General features: G+C 47.3%; 1 protein-coding gene across 1 annotated transcript in view; it reads left to right on the forward strand.

Annotated features, from left to right (window-relative positions):
- Positions 1-16,568, forward strand: part of DOCK2 (dedicator of cytokinesis 2) — a 408,294-nt gene that overhangs the window by 375,762 nt on the left and 15,964 nt on the right. Inside the window, 6 exon segments of the mRNA XM_032851775.1 lie at positions 808-897; positions 2,779-2,883; positions 4,881-5,022; positions 9,772-9,853; positions 11,020-11,104; positions 11,907-11,993. Of these exon segments, the coding sequence (XP_032707666.1) occupies positions 808-897; positions 2,779-2,883; positions 4,881-5,022; positions 9,772-9,853; positions 11,020-11,104; positions 11,907-11,993 (591 nt within the window).

Here is a 16,568-nt window from a genome sequence, read left to right on the forward strand (position 1 = left end):
TTCTTCTTCTTCTTCTTCTTCTTCTTCTTCTTCTTCTTCTTCTTCTTTTAAGAGAGGGACTGGGGGTGTGGGGCAGAGGGAGAAGAAGAGAGAGAATTTTAAGCAGGCTTCATGCCCAGTGCAGAACCCAACATGGGGCTCAATTTCACAACCCTGAGATCATGACCTGAGCTGAAATCAAAAGTCAGATACTTAAACCAGCTAAGCCATCCAGGTGCCCCTTACAGAAAGTTCTAATCACTCTTTTTATGCTCTAGTTCCAGATCCGTCCCCACCTCTATACAGTCCCTCCCAACTCATATACTCCAAATAACCCCATTAGGAAGTGACAGGTATAAAAATTTGGTTACATGAGATGAATAAGTTCTAGAGACCTGCTGTCCAACCTTAGGTCTGTAGTTGACAATCCTTGGGTCACACCCAGGTGTGCATTCTATCCCAGCTGTTGGTTGGGTGTGTGACCTGGGACAGTGTTTCTGCCTATCTGGACCTCCATTTCTCACTTGAAAAATGCAGATGTTACCAGTCACCTCCCAGATCAGCTGTGAAGAACCAAAGAGCATGCAATTAAAGTATTTATCCTCTTCTCTGGCTGCTCCATTATTTGTCACAAAATTAGAGTGAGGGGCCGAGGAAGGGTCATGCTCCCTGGGAGGTACCTGGTTCGCTGTGCATGGGGTTGGGTCTGGGTCTGAGGGAGGCTTGCAATGCAGTCCCAGGAGGCATGCTGCCGCAAGTCCCTTCCTCAGCAAGGTTCTGCAAGCCTAGAGGTGCCTCCTAACCTTTGTGTCCATGACCTTCCTATAGATGTGGGAAGAAGCCATCAGTCTATGCAAGGAGCTGGCGGAACAGTATGAGATGGAGATCTTTGACTATGAGCTCCTGAGCCAGAACCTGGTAAGGTTGGGTACCCAGGGCCTCGGGCTCCCCAGGGAGGCTGGCAAGAGGAAGTGGGAGGCCAGGTAGAGTCAGGACTACAGAAAAGGACTGGAAGTAGGGCCTGGGCTGAGGAAGGCTGCTGCAAGCCTTCCTTCCAGCTAGGAATATTTCCAGAGGGAGTATTCTGGGAAAACTCATCAGCGACAGTTTCCCGGATGGAGTAGTAAGTACCTGCTTGGCACTGGGGCAGCCGCTGCTGTTGCATACCCGATAAACACTGGGCTACATTTGCAGTAAAATCCCCACAAATCACTAAGCCAATTAAATAAAAACACAAATTTGTGCTTTCTGATTAACAGATAAATCACATTAAAATGCTCCCCATCTGGCCATTCCCCATTAGCTCCTCGGTGCTCGAGATTTGGTGGGGGTGAGTGGAAAGTGGGGGAAGCCAGCCTAGCCTGCTCATGCTGCAGATACCAGGTCTTGGTGGGGAGGTGGCCTCTGTAGGGACAAAGCAGGACATCCTGGCTGCTCCTACTGCTCGGACACCTCCCACAGATTTCCTGGCCCCCTCGGCCCAGGGCCCCAGTGCCCCATGTTGGCCTATTTGGAAGACCAGTCCAGCTGTGCCCAGGAAACTCTAAAGCAAGAGTCAGAATGTGGAGAGATGATTTATGGCTTCTTTGAGGGGGAAATGGGTACTGAGTACAGTGTTCTTGTTAAAAACAGCCGAGCTGTTAGCTGTTTGTACTGTGTGTAAGATACAATGCAAACACACATGCAGTCACACCAAAAGACACTACATCTACCCCATGTACATCCACATAGATGTTTGCAGACATGGAGACACGCATGCCTTCTAACCATGTGCATTCATGTGCTTGCACACAGACACACACTCATGGAGTGCACACTCATGTACGTACACATACATTCAGTACACATCTGTATGCACACATACATACACAGAATACACATTCGTCTGTACACATGCGCATACATGTCCCATACACATTTATGTACACATGCACACACATAGTACACATGCAATACACATGTACACATGTATGCACAGCACACGGGACACACATGTACCCATGGGACACATGGACACATGCACTTGCATGGAACACATGCTTGTGTGTGCACACATGGCGCACGTGTGATCGCACGTATGCACACACAGTGCAGATTCATGTGCCTGTTGATGTACGTGCACATCCGTGCTCTGAGGCTCTGCTGCACAGGCTTGTGTCCATGCACACTTATCTCCATTGTGTCAAATGTAAGAAGCCATCGGCGTGAGATGTGGTATTCTTTTCATGTACCCTGTCATGATATCTGTCTAGCTAATAGCAATTGTAAGATGCTAGTAGATGTAAAGTAAGATGTAAACTGTTTTCAGAGATGTTAACATACGAAAACACACACCTCTCAGAACTGATGAAATACGTGAAGTGCGCGCACACAGGAAGCCATCTATATCCAGGCATATCTGTGCATCTGTAGAGCCTCATAAACACATGCCTGGTGTGCCTGGGAGGAGCAGCAGTGTGGCGAGGGGGGCTCTGGACAGCTGGCTGGATTCAGCCCCACACTTACTCGCTGCATTAGGAGACACCATTTCTTTCTCTGCGAAACAAAGATACGATACATGGGAATTGTTACGAGGATGATGCAAGTAAGCGAGCTAGTATTCAATATGGAACTTGGTATAGGGTAAGGCCCATCTGTCATAGCTATTGCTATGATGTTTATAGACATATCCACGGACATGCAAACGTGTGCTCTGGGCATCTTGGTGTAATGGTCGTGTCTCAAGTGTGGTCTCTCTGAGCTGAATGTGCCTTTGGTGTGCATCTGTGCTGTTATAAGTTATGAGTTTTCTCCTTCCAGATCCAGCAGGCCAAATTCTATGAAAACATCATGAAAATCCTCAGGCCCAAGCCAGACTACTTTGCCGTTGGATACTACGGCCAGGGATTTCCCTCCTTTCTGCGGGTGAGTGTGCTGGTGACAGAGACCCAGGCCAGAGGCCTGTAGCCTCTCAGTTGTCACTTTGTGCATTGAGGATCTACTTATCCTCAAACTCTGTACTTTCCGGATTCCAAGTGCTGCCCTTCCCCCAGCACACGCCCAGTCCCTTCCCATCATCACCACCCTCAGCCACCCCATGTTTCTCTAGATGTGCAGCAACCAGAGCTGCCCCGTGAGGTAGTAGCTCCCTGTCCCTTGAGTGAGGCATTCAGGGAGAGCCAGAGGACCTCTACTACCCAGTAGGCAAGGCAGAGCACTCATTCTCAGACCCTTTGGGCTCAGGAATCTCTTTCCTATCTGAAAAATTACTGAAGTTCTCCATGAACTTTATACTTAAAGACTCTCTACATTTACCATATCCAAAATTAAAACTAAGAAAATTTAAAAATATTTATCGATGTATTTAAAAATAATCAAGTTAACATAACTTGTGTCTTTATGAAAAATAGTGTGCATTTTCCCACATTATCCCATAAAAATGTATGCAAACAGTAAGATTGTTTCATATTTCTGCAAATCTCTTTAATGTTTAGATTAAGAGAGAACAACTAGGTTCTTATACCTGCGTCTGCGTTCAGTCTGTCATGATAATACACATCATGCAGGCTCTGGAAAATTCTACTGTACATCTGAAAGAATCAGAGTAAAAAAGGTAAATACCAGCTGACCATTGTTATAAAGAGTGTTCCTTGGTCTTATGAGGTCCCAGAAGGGTTCCAGAGACCCTCAGATGTTTCTGGAACATACTTTTTGAACCAATGCTCTTATGGATTATTATTCACTGATCATGTAGAGAGTTGGACTAGGTCAGCTATAGGCTTCCTTCCTATAGGACACCTTCCAGTGAGCCTATGGTTCAGTTCTGAGATCAAGGAGATACAAAAGAAATAGCAAATCTGATGTTTGACCTTACTTGATTTACGGTCCAGTCCAGGACATAAGTCTCTCACTGTTACCAGTCAATGTGGGAATCAGAGTGGGCTCAGGGGAGGGAGCACCATAGCCTGCAGAAGAGGTCGATAGTAAGACATTCCTCGATGGAACAGAGGTGGCTTCCCAAACCTGCTTGTTCATCAGAACGCCCTGGGGATCCTACTCCCATAGATCCCATTTCAGTAGATGTGGAGCAAGGCCTGGGGAGCCGAACTTCTAGAAGTTTCTGAGGCCCATCTGTCAGTCCCTCAGATTTGATAGCACTAATAATGCAGAGGTGACAGATGAGGGTTTGGACCGAAGAACTTCCGGACCATTAGAGGTGGCACGCATGGTACAGATACAGTCTAGAACAGGGTTTCTCAACCTCAGGACTAGCGACATTTTAGACCAGGTTATTCTTCATTATGGAGGCTGTCCTCTGCATTGAGGGACATGTAGTAGCCCTGGGTCTCTACCCCCATGGTTCCGGTAGCTCTCCCCTCCCCAAGCTGTGACGACCAAAAATATTTCCAGAATTGCCAGGATCCCTTAGGAGGTGAAATCACCCCCAATTTGAAAACTACTGATTTAGAGGAGGCTAACACAATCAAAGAAGGATAAAGAGTGTATTTCTGTGGATCTAGAGCCAGGAGCCATGAGATGAAGGACCCGAATGCTGGGACCTTCCACCCAGCCCACATGGCCCATGAAAGGCAGGAGGGACGTTTTGTGGTCATGTAATCAGAAGAGCAGGTATGACACATTGAAAGGAGAGTGAGGAATAATTCTGAAAACTGTCCATAAGACAATCTGAAGAAGTTCTCAGCGCCATGATCCCCTCTCCTTTTAGAATGAAACTTTTGAAAGAAGTGGTATGCCTAGGTCGGTGAGTTGAGCTTCTTGCTGTGGTGGGGAAGCAGAAAGGAGAGAGACCTACAGGAGGTCATCATAGATCTGTGCTCATGTCACAAGCCTCCCAGCTTTGCTTGCATCACATTCTCCAAGCCTGGACCCTGAGATCTCTGTTGCGTGTCCTTTCTCTGCAGAACAAAGTATTCATCTACCGAGGGAAGGAGTATGAGCGGAGAGAAGATTTCCAGATGCAGCTGATGAGCCAGTTCCCCAATGCAGAGAAGATGAACACAACCTCTGCCCCTGGGGACGACGTCAAGAATGCCCCAGGCCAGTGTATCCTTGGAGAATGGCCCAACCAGGGTCCAGGCAGAGGCAGCTCTGCTGGGACTGTAGCCCACAGAACCCCACCTTAGAGCTTAGAGCTGCTGCCAGAATCATGGTAGTGGTGCCAATTTTAGTGTCCAATGTGGGATCCAAAGAATCCATCTCGGGAAACTCTAAACATTGCATTCATTGACCAATTCCCTCATTCAATCATTCTCATAATGAATACAATCAGGGCCTCACTCTGTGCCAATCATTGTGCAGGGTGCTGACAATCACACTCACAAAGTGGTCCTACCTTCAGGGAGCTTATAGTCTAGCAAGTAAAAGAGACACCAAACAACTAATTGTGCCATTAACTGTGTTTATGCAAATGGGATTAATGCCAAGAGGCCATGCAGGATACTGTGATCGGGAGGACAGAGATGGCTTCCTTGAGGAGGGTAATGTTGAACGTTAGCAACCAACTAACTGACTAACTAACTAACTAAGGCTGGTGGGAGGCAGGGAGAATGGCCTAGAAAGAGGAGAGGACTCTTATGTGCCCAGGCCTCAAGTTAGAAGGAGCACAGCGGGTTCCAAGAACTGAAGTAGTGTCACATTGCTTTTTTTTTTTTTTTTAAAGATTTTATTTATTTATTTGGCAGACAGAGACCACAGGTTGGCAGAGAGGCAGGCAGAGAGAGAGAGGAGGAAGCAGGCTCCCTGCCGAGCAGAGAGCCCGATGCAGGGCTCGATCCCAGGACCCTGGGATCATGACCTGAACTGAAGGCAGAGGCTTTAACCCACTGAGCCATCCAGGCGCCCTCACATTGCCCTTAATATAAGATCAAAACTCCTAGATGAGGCCAGTAGGCTGTCCACCATGTGACCCTCTGACTCCTGCCTGCTTCTCCAATGTCATTGCCCCCTCCCTGTGATTCTGTCTCCCTCTCATGCCCCTCTGACCACAGTGGCCTCATTTCTGTTGCCTAAACACACCTAGCTGGTTCCCCCTGGGCCTGTGCATCTTCTGTTCCCTCTGCAAGCCATGCCCTTCCCCTAGCTCCTTTCTCACCCATCAGACCCTAAGTTAGTGTCACCTCCTGTAAGAGCCTCTCCTGCTCACTTACGTAAAGTGGCCTTTTCTGAACTCTTCATGAGCCTCATATCTCAAACCTTGTTTGTTTCCTTTAGAGAACTGATCTCACTGCGTTATTTCTTGTGCTTTTTAAAGGTTAACATAAGCTAGACTGCAAACTCTGGGAGGGCAGAGGCCTGCACTGCCTTGTTCACGGCAGTACCCCTTCCCCCCAAGCCTGCCCCGGTGCACAAAGCTGACACTGAGAAATTCCTTGTTGATTAATACAAAGACAAGGGGAATAAGAGAGAAAGCAAAGAGAGATAGACAAATAGAGATAAGAAGGAAGAAAGGACACAGGGAGGGAGCCAGATCATTGGAGTCCGCAGAGGAGGGCACAGGAAACACAAGATGATGACAGTGAGGTTGGGTAGGCGGTGGTGTTCGTAGGGCCTGGAGGTGACACGGAGCAGGAGACAGGACTGCCGGGGGCAGAGAACGTATGAACCTGAGGATCAGGCAGACAGCTGAGTGAAGAGGCGCTCACCCACACTGGCTCCCCGCACCGCACCCCGTAGCGAAAATTAAGTTACAGCTTTTAAAATGGGGTTGACAAGTCGCATGGCTGGTCTGCTAAGTCTGCCAAACTTAATCCAAATATTTTTCCCTTGGGTGATAAATATGCATCTGTAACCTTTTCATTATGCTCACCTGCCCTTCATGCCTGCTCTACTGCGGTATTTGCAAGAGGAAATGCAACTAGTCCTGGGGCTGCCTGGTTACAAATGCAGTTTTGGTTAGAGCGGAGATAGATTAGTACTGAGGCCCTTCTTCAGTGGACTTGTGGTGTCGACTAGCTCTGTGGTCTTGTAGTTTGGGGTGGAGGGAGAGCATGTGTTACCAGGCCATCTCATCATCTGGGGAACTGATTCAGTGCCAGGAATCAGGTGGAAAAGGATAAAGGGCTGACATTCGCTAAATGTCCTCTTCATGCCATGCATGAGAATGAATGCTTGGTAAACATTATTTCCTTAACACCCATAAAACTCTATAAGATGGGTATTATTTTTGTCCTAGTTCATAAGGAAGGACTGTGTAGGGCAGAGACATAAAGTAATTTTCCTAGGGGCACAAACCTAGTTGGTGAGGAAGATGAGATCTAAACTCCAGGATCTATTTCCAAGTCTGTATTCTTTCTATAATGCCATCACTTTCATCAAGATTCACGAAGAGAATGTTCTTTATTAACTGTTCACTATGTACTGGGCATTTTTCATGCATTGTTTCATTTTTATCCTGATAGCAATCCTGTGAGTTGGGGAGTATGACTCTGTATTTTGCAAATAAGAAAACCTAGGCTCAAAAAAATCTAAGCAGCTTGCACAAGGTCCTGGGAACCAATAGAGCTAGGATTTGAACTCATGTCTGCCTATTGCCAAAATCTGAGCCCTGATTGCTCTGCTCGCCTACCTTCTCTAGTGGAGCTGACAAGCAGCTTAGAAGGGTGACTCCTATCATGTCTTCTCATTTAAGTATCAAGTAGGGGAAGACATCTGCAGCAAAGGTCTCTTAGTTGAGTGTCTCCTATCTCCCATCTTCTGCCTGTCCAGAACTTGGGGTCAAAGTTCCATGCATAGATTCAACATGTAGTGAGACAGTCTAGCCATGTGTCCTCCTGAACGTGATTTGAGGGCTCCAGTGTCACTAGCTTCCCCAGGACAGGTTTGGATTCTCCTCTTGGGCCAAGGCCAATTGCTAAGATCAGTAAATATGACCTAGAACCTTCTCTAAAACAAGGGTTAGCAAACTTCTATTTCAAGGACCAAATAGGAAATATTTTAGACTTTGTGGGCTGTGTGGCCTCTGTGTCATAACTACTCAACTCTGTTGTTGTAGTGGGAGAGCAGCCATAGATAATATATAAATGAATTAGAGTGGAAACCAAAGTGGTTTCCTTCTCAGAGAAGGCTGTTGGCTATATGGCTTGAGAAAGAAAATAGTTTTCCTGAATACTGCAGAAATCCTTCCAGTGAGGTTTGGCATTGGGTTCTCTCTCTCTCTCTCTCTCTCTCTCTCCTCTCCCACCCCGCTTCTCTCTCTTTCCCTCTGAGGGACTCTCATTTAATTCTCCAGAGGTAAAACAATTAAATCCCCAGCATATTAGTATGGACTGAGTTTATCAGAGGGGAACAATTGAATTTAACTTGGAATTATATTTTAGCCATTTCTTCCATGTGAAAGAATCATAGCCTCTGCCATTGGAAAGCTCACAGTATGGTGGGGAGGGCTTGGGAGGAGAAGAAGACCAGGAGCTAGAGAGATAAGAGTCCTAAGTACAGACAAATGCTGTGGAGAGTCAAAGGCAGGAAGGGACACTTGACTGGGGGTAAACTGAGTGCACACAGAGCCTGTCATAGTTCACATTTGTCTCAAGGGCTCACAGGGAGAGGGAGTGATGTGAGAAAATATTTCAAGCAAAGGGCATAGAAGAATCTTTTGGGTAACTGGAGATAATTGGTGGGACATGGGTTGGGATCATATTAAAGTATGATATATTTGAATGCCAATAAGAAGAGTTTGTGATTCATTAGTTGGCAGAAATTTCCAGTTCAGGAGAGAGTTTCTGGAGTTTTGGTGGTCACTGGGATGAGTGTATCCAAGTACACTCATCCCACTTGTACACTCATGCCGACTTACAAGAGTACTTGGATACCTGAGGAAGAGAGATGAGTAAAGGAGACATGGAAGGCAGAGGAAGGGAAGCAGGAGCCAGGGAAGAGGACCAGTGATGACTGGGTTTGTTTATTTGGATTACTCTGTTATCAGCTTAAAATGAATAAAGGTCTAGAATAGGCAGATAAAGCTCTCATCGCCTGTGCCTGTGTCAGGCATCACTAATCAATCATAGAACTGTTTCCCACTGGGCCTGGACACAGCCTTACAATCCTGCCACAGGCAGTTACTTTCAAGCTTTCAGACTTGGAATGCAAAATGATATCTATTTGCATGCTCTAAAGCAGTGTTTCCCAAGCTTAAGGATGCATATGTATCACCTGAAGATCCTAAGAAACTTCTCTGATTCAGTAGGTCTGAGGACAGGCTTGGGACTCACCATCTCTAATGAGTCTCCAGGTGATAGGATACCACTGGGAAAGGACCACACTGGAGTCTGGAGTCAAAGAACCCCAAGCCGGAGTGTTAACAGATCAAATACAAATCTCTGTCCTCTTCTCACAAGCTGTGCGACCTTCAACAACTAGTCTGGCTTCTTTGATTTTGATGTCCTCATCTAGGAAAGGGGGATGACTTACATGAATAACACTGCTCAGTGGAGTTGGCGAGATGCAAGGAGACCATGGGGAGATGTGTTCTGCAGTTGATTGAGAACTACACATTCATTAGATGATATTACCATCAATATAGAAATGATGATGATGATGATTAAGGACCACCAACCAACTGTTAGCAGGGGCTGAGCCCTGGGATAAAGTTGCAAATGATAAGTGGTTCTGTTAAGGAACAGGGTGACTACAACTCATTAGGACCTAGTTGGCAGCCAGCAACCTGAGGTCAGTCATTCAATCAAACCTGGCCTCAGAAGGGCTGTCCTGGCAGGTCTCATCTGGGACCTGCTATATTTGGAACTGTCCCTGCGGTCGACAACCTGGTGTGTGAGCCCTTAACTGCAGAAATCCCAGACATCCAGTGTTTCACTGTCCAGCCGGTCTTGGATGAACACCCAAGGTTCAAGAATAAGCCAGTGCCTGACCAGATAATAAAGTAAGACCCCAGTTCCCTGGAAGGAGGGATGGGGAAGAAAATGCCATGGGGCTGCCAAGCCAAGCGAGTGGCAGGATAGGCCCTGGTGCCCTTCCAGTTCTTTCTCTGGAAAGAAAGATTCTTTCCTCTTGGGGAAAGAATCACCTGCCCCCCATTAGCCATCTGGGCTCTGCCCTTGAAAAGGCTGTAGACAGAGATGGGAGGAACGAGGCACAGCAAATCCTCGGGAAGCAGCAATGACATATACTGAGCTGAAGATGACAGAGAGGTTCCAAGGAGTCCCTAGCCAGACTGTGGGCTGGGCAGGTGACAGACAGGGTGGGGACAGAGGGACAGTGCTCATCCTGAGCACGTCCTTCCAATGGGACATCTTCTCAGCATTTGTTGAGGTTGTGCAGTGACAGCAGTGTGGTCTGATTAGGATAAAGGGGCATTAGAGGAAGAAGCTTGAAGGCGGGTCTTCATCTGTTCAGAACCACATCACAAGGTCAGGGATGAGGCCATGAGGCAGGAGGTCGTGGGGCACCCCTCTGAGCTGCCCAGTTTACCTGCCTCAGACCCAGGTTCCCAGTATAGCTCGCAGAGGACAGTGGGAAGCAGGAGGACTTTGTGAGAAGAAGGGCCAATCCCTTCAGGGAGAGGCAGTCTGCCCCAGCAGCCTCACGCCAGTGCAGGAAGCTGAGCAGGTCTAGCTCAACTGGGGTCTGAGCCTCCCCTCACCCTTCAGCCAGATGCTGTGGGCAAGAATAGCAACTATACAGCTAGCACCATGCCCTGCGGGCCCCAGTGTGAGAGTCTCCCTAGAGATCCAGGAAGAGTGGCTGGAGCGGTGCTTGGGACACCTAAGGAAATCCTTAGAAGATACTCCTGGGACATGAGGCTAGGACCTTAGGCATATCTAGGTCCTTCGTTGAGGTCACAGGTATGCATTAATGCTAGAATTCCAACCTCTTGGGTACCCTAAGGGGTATTATGTTCTCATAGGACATAAGACTAGTCTAGCTGGTCTAGCTTCTAGAACACCTGACTTTAAATGCTACAACAATGGTATGGCCAGACCTGAAGTTTGCTGTAATGAGCCTCCCTGGACAGCACCAGGTCAGCCCAGGTTCAGTGTCAGCAGCCTGGCATGCTACCAGGAGCCTCTGCCTCTTCCTACCTTGCAGCTTTTATAAATCCAACTATGTGCAAAAGTTCCACTACTCCCGGCCTGTACGCAAAGGGACCGTCGACCCTGAGAATGAATTTGCTGTGAGTATCTCCCCTCCCCTTCAGCAGCCTTGATCATTCCCCCCAGGGTGACCTTAACCAACCAGAGCAGGCACCTGCCAATGTCAGAATGGGAGGGCATTCGATCCAAAGCAGTAAGAAATAAAACTAACATCTATCGATATGGTGACACCCATTCTCCAGTCTTTTACATTGGGTTTGTTTTCATTTCTTGAAACTTAGTTTCAAGTCCAGGCCTTGTGTGAAATGCACTTCTCAACCACAGGGCATTCAGGCATTTGCAGAACATAGGATCCCTCAGGCTAAGCAGAGGTGTTGATGAAGTCAAACCTTCCAAGAAATAGTAATAAGAAGCCCCAGCGATTTCAGTCCCCAGCATCTCCTGTGTGCTTCCCAGCTAGGATCTGTCTTTTGTTCCCAAGGTTGGCATGAGGAGGGGCTCTAAGTTTCCCTCAGCTCTTCGCCTTAGACTGTGATTCTGCCTATTTTGGGAATCACTGGTCCTTTAAGAATGTAGCACTGTGAACTCTCCCCCCAGAAAATACAGGTCGATGCATTCAATATTGCTTAAAAATCCTGACAATTCAGAGACCCAGACTAAGGTTTACCAAGCCTAAATCCAGGGACAACTTTAACTTCACATTGGGAAAGAATTCTTAAGGGTAATGTGGGAGTAGGTTTCTGAGTCCTGCAACATTCATCTGGACTCTAGGCAGATGAGAGGTTTGGGGGCCTGGCTGGGTTCTTGCCAAACTTCTCTGATGGCCAGTTGTCATGAAGTGTGTTGCTTTCCTGTCCTTGCCACCCCCTGCCTATGGGACAGTCGATGTGGATCGAGAGAACCTCCTTCATAACTGCCTACAAGCTTCCGGGGATCCTGCGCTGGTTTGAGGTGGTGCATATGTCCCAGGTGAGTCTCCAGGCCTTCCGGGAGTAGCCAGTCTCAGGAGCCCCTTTAAACTATAAGAAGGTGACAAGCCTTTGTTCAAAGCCTAGAATTCCAGTGCAGAATGGGACCTGGGGTACCATCCAGATCACCCGCTTTCAGATTTCTCGCTTTAGCATCAGACCAGTTCCCCCCCGCCCCGCCCACCTGTAAATGAAACTTACACGGAACCTGATAATTAAGCTGATGAATGGGAGCGTCTGTGGTTGGGTGCAGCGGGGAGGCAGGGGGCCTGGAATGCCATCACTCAGTCATACCCTCATCTCTTCCTCTCTCAGCAGCACCTTGGGGGTCCTCGGCAGACCCCACTGTGAACCCATTTTATAGTTAGATAAACTGAGGCTCAGAGAGAGGAAATCCCACAGAGGCAAAGCTTTGGCTAGACTGCAATTGTTTGAACTCCCCGTGGGGAGAGAGCATATTTTTTGCTTCTCAACACATGTCAGGGCCTCAATGTCTTTAAACAGCTAAGGATCTTGCAGATCCCAGGATACAAAAGAAACAGCCAGGGTGGTTGTGAGGAAACTTGAAATGTGGGGACATACTCAGGGTGTCATTCCATTATTCACTTAATAAATATTTAACGAGTACCCAATCTCAAGCACCTAGAGATTTTCCAGTGGAGCTTACATTCTAGTGGGGAAGTCATACTGAAAAGTCAAAGTAAGTAGAATAAGGTCATGGTGATAACCAGGATGGGGAAAAATAAAAGAAAGGGGCTGGTGGAGTGCTGCTATGTTAAATGGGGTGGCCAGAGAAGGCCTGGTGGAAGGGAGGGTGTGGTCCAGCAGATATTACAGATCCCGGGGCATTTTAGCAGTGGGACCAGCAAGGGCACAGGCCCTGGGGACAGAACATGCTTGTGTCTGATTCAGGGCAAGTGAGGTTGAGTAGTAGGAGTTTGACACCAGATCCTGTAGGACCTCGTCGGCCACCATAAGGACTTTATAGCTTTTCCACTGAGTCACCTGGAGCCTTGAGCAGAGAAGGGACAAGATCTGGCTGGCATTGCCAAATTACTGTAGTATCAGCTTGAGACCATCCCACTCTAGCCCCTACTGTCCTCAGCGGCTTGATGGCCCTCCAATCTCCTTTTCCCAGCCTTGGTCTAGACCTTTGGGAAAATAACATAATGATGACGACAAACTCTTACCAAGCATGTGCTAAACTGCTCACAGGCGTGATCTCATTTAATCCCCTCCACAGTAAAGCAAAGTAGATATTCTTATTCTCCCATTTCACAGATGAGGAAATCGACGTACCGTGGGAGTTTGTGGGTTATTTAAGCTTTAGCGAAAGAAGTGGGATTTGATTTTCACCTCCTATCTCAGACATCTGGACCAGATTCACTCTCTGCTTCCGGAAAGTGTCCCCAGCCCATCCTGACATCAGCAGCACCCTGGGAAGGAAAAACTGTTCATGCTCTTCATTCAGGGACACAGTGGTAAATGATAAGCTTTGACAGGTGTCCCAGGCAGGGTATCAAAGGCTTTACGGCTTTACCCCATCTAATCTTCACAAAACCCTGTGACATATATGCTCTTACTATTCCCATTTTTGAGGTGAGGAATCAGAAACTTTCTGCTAATATGTAGCCTCCACCATTGGCTCTGGCTGTGTCTTGTCCCATGGTGGAACTCTGCTCCAGTTAGGTTGTGGGCAGACTGAGGGAATTCCCGCCAACCCCTCTGGGGTGTTTCTCCTCAAAGCACTCATCATCCCCTAATGGACTACATAATTTGCCTATAGGCTATAGATATTTTTAATATCTACAATTTTAAACATAATAATAACATATTAGAATATAAGTTCCAGGAAGAGAGATTTTTGTCAATCTTGTTCCCTACCCTATCTCTGAGTGCAAAAATTAGTCTCGGGCACATAATCGGTGCTCAAGATTATTTGTTAGGTAAAGCCATCAATCCATCACTCAGTGAATCAGCAGAAACCCTTAATATCTGAGCTGGATATCTTGTTTTGTGAACTCAGGAGTGTGAAGTTAGGAAAGAGTCAACCTGTTGTTTTGCTTCATTTATCCGGATGCCTTCCGAGAGAAGGGTTTGAAAAACGTCCAAAGAGTTGATCAGAGTGAACTACCTCTAATAGCCACCCTCAGTTGAGTTCCAAGAACTTCAGGATGTCTCAGACATGAACGTTTCATGCCTGCAGAGTGAGTTTATTTCTAAAAACCTGTTTTTGTCTTAACATAAATCGGTATCTTGTTGTCGGTTGTTTCTTGCACGAATTGTCATGACTACAGTACTGTTATACAGAGCTGTGTTTTCCGATAGAATTCCAATGTCAGTTCTGTGGATTGAGGGTTCTTTCCTTGTTTGTGGCCCTGGGAACATGCAGTCTTTACAAAGGGCTTGGAGACCCCTTTCAGCTGGGATAGTAACAAGCTGTATTTGTTGGACAAACACTGTATATCTCTGAGCCTTAGCTTTCATTACCTGTAAGACAGAGATTGAAAAACTATGGAATTTCAGAGCTGAAAGTCACTGTAGAGGTCATTTAGTCCAAGAGGCTATAAATTCAAAAACCTTCCTAACCCGGGAAGATACTGTAAATATGTGAAATCATGGCATTAAGACAGCAGGGCGTGGCCTAAGCTGTGGCACGCTCCCTCTGGTTGTACTACGTCTTTAAAACAGGAGAACTTGTGTCTGGGCTGAATGAGAGGCCCAGTTTGGCCTATGGGTCTCCGTGTGCAAACCCACACCTGGTTCTTGTCCAGTCCCGTTACTGGCTTATAAAGACTCTGAAGCCCAGAGTGGGACCTGAATTGTTCAAGTGATCAGGTAGGAGTAAATTGTAATAATAACTTAGCCTGTCTTGTGCAGCTCATGGGATTCGTAAGAAGATTTAGGAGAGTGATAGGAGGGAAACGCCTGGGCCGCCTGGGTGGCTCAGTTGGTTAAGCGACTGCCTTCAGCTCAGGTCATGATCCCAGGGTCCTGGGATTGAGCCCCACATCGGGCTCCCTGCTTGGCATGAAGCCTGCTTCTTCCTCTCCCACTCCCATGCTTGTGTTCCCTCTCTCACTGTGTCTCTCTCTGTCAAATAAATAAATAAAATCTTAAAAAAAAAAAGAGGGACACGCCCTTGAAGAATATGAAATGCTACTTGATTGCAAGGTATTACCATCACTTCATCTTTCAGCCGACGTTTCTCCCCCTTAAAAATGTTCCCAAAGGATTTGCTCCCTGATAATTTAGTTTCCCCTCACAGCACCTTAGGCAAGCATTATATACTTGTACCGCTTAAAAAGAAACTGAGATTCAGGTTAGAAAACGGGCCGGAGATTCGAGGACTTGACTAAGTCCTAAGGACCAATAATAAGGCGAGTTTGGTAGCACAGTGGGCCAGCTGTGGTCAGAGAAGCTCCCTTTAAAAATCAGGAACCCCTCCCCCCATTCCCTCCCAGCTCTGCTGCCATCCGTCCTGGGGCCAGGGACCCCCGCTGTCCAGGGAACAAAAGAAGAGCGCCTGATTGTGGTGTAAGCCCAGCATGGGCTGACACCTTGGAGGCAATCAGTAAATGGAGCCGGCCCCATTAGCATGGTGATTGCTTTTATTCCTGTTATCAGCCCCTGACATCCAGGCCTCCCACCAAATGCAGAACCCCCATAACTGCTGAGATCTATATACTCAGGCGTAGGTGAGAAACCAAAAGAATTTTCCTTTTCATTCTCTGTTCCTGATGGCTATAATGAGGTTAAAAAATAGCTCCAGAAATGAGGAAAAAAGCCAATCAATAGGACTTTCCATTTTTAATAACTCTCCTTAAAGCCTGCATGTTTCAGACATGCCAGGCTATTGTTGAAATCCAGGTGTGGTGCTGGGCTCCATCCACGTGGTGGTGATAGATTTTCCTTAGAACTCAGTCTAGACCTTGGCCTTGTAAAGTCCCTGCGGGGATGGTCTATGCGCTTGCCAGAAATGGGACCATGGGTTGTAGCTTGTGGCCTAAGGACTGCAGCCCCCACCAGCCAGAGCAGCCTTCCCCGGGAGTTCATTTCCCTCTTTGTGCCTGTGCATGTGTGTGTGCGAGCGCATGTGTGTGCATGTTTGCGTGTGTTTGTGTGAATGCGGCAGGGGGCAGAAGGAAACAGAGGTAGAGTCTACTCCTGGGGCCTTCGTACCGCAGAGAGCGGCCATCCTCAAAAGTGTCCAGAAACAAGGGGTGCAGAGGCTAGGATCTCAGAGATCTGAGGAAATGGTTCAAAGAGATAACCAAGAGCATGGCTGTAGAGGCTGGTCTGTCCTTCTCACAATGATGGTTATAACAATAAGCAGGTGCCAACTTTTAGAGAACTCTGCTGTGAGTCGAGTGTCTTATTATCTCAAACAATCTTTGCTACATACCCAGTGAGACAGGCACTGTATCACTATCATGTCACAGATGATACAGTGTAGGGTCCCTACTTCCAAGAAGTCTTCCCCAGTTACTCAACCCTTCTCTCCAGCCTCTACTGGGCCCTGCCGGCAAGACTTATCTTCTTAAGGACAACTGCTGGCCTCTGTCCTCACACCCAC

The sequence above is a fragment of the Lontra canadensis genome, unplaced genomic scaffold (assembly GCF_010015895.1).
Source record: "Lontra canadensis isolate GAN:19392208 unplaced genomic scaffold, GSC_riverotter_1.0 scaffold5, whole genome shotgun sequence".
Classification (NCBI taxonomy): domain Eukaryota; kingdom Metazoa; phylum Chordata; class Mammalia; order Carnivora; family Mustelidae; genus Lontra; species Lontra canadensis.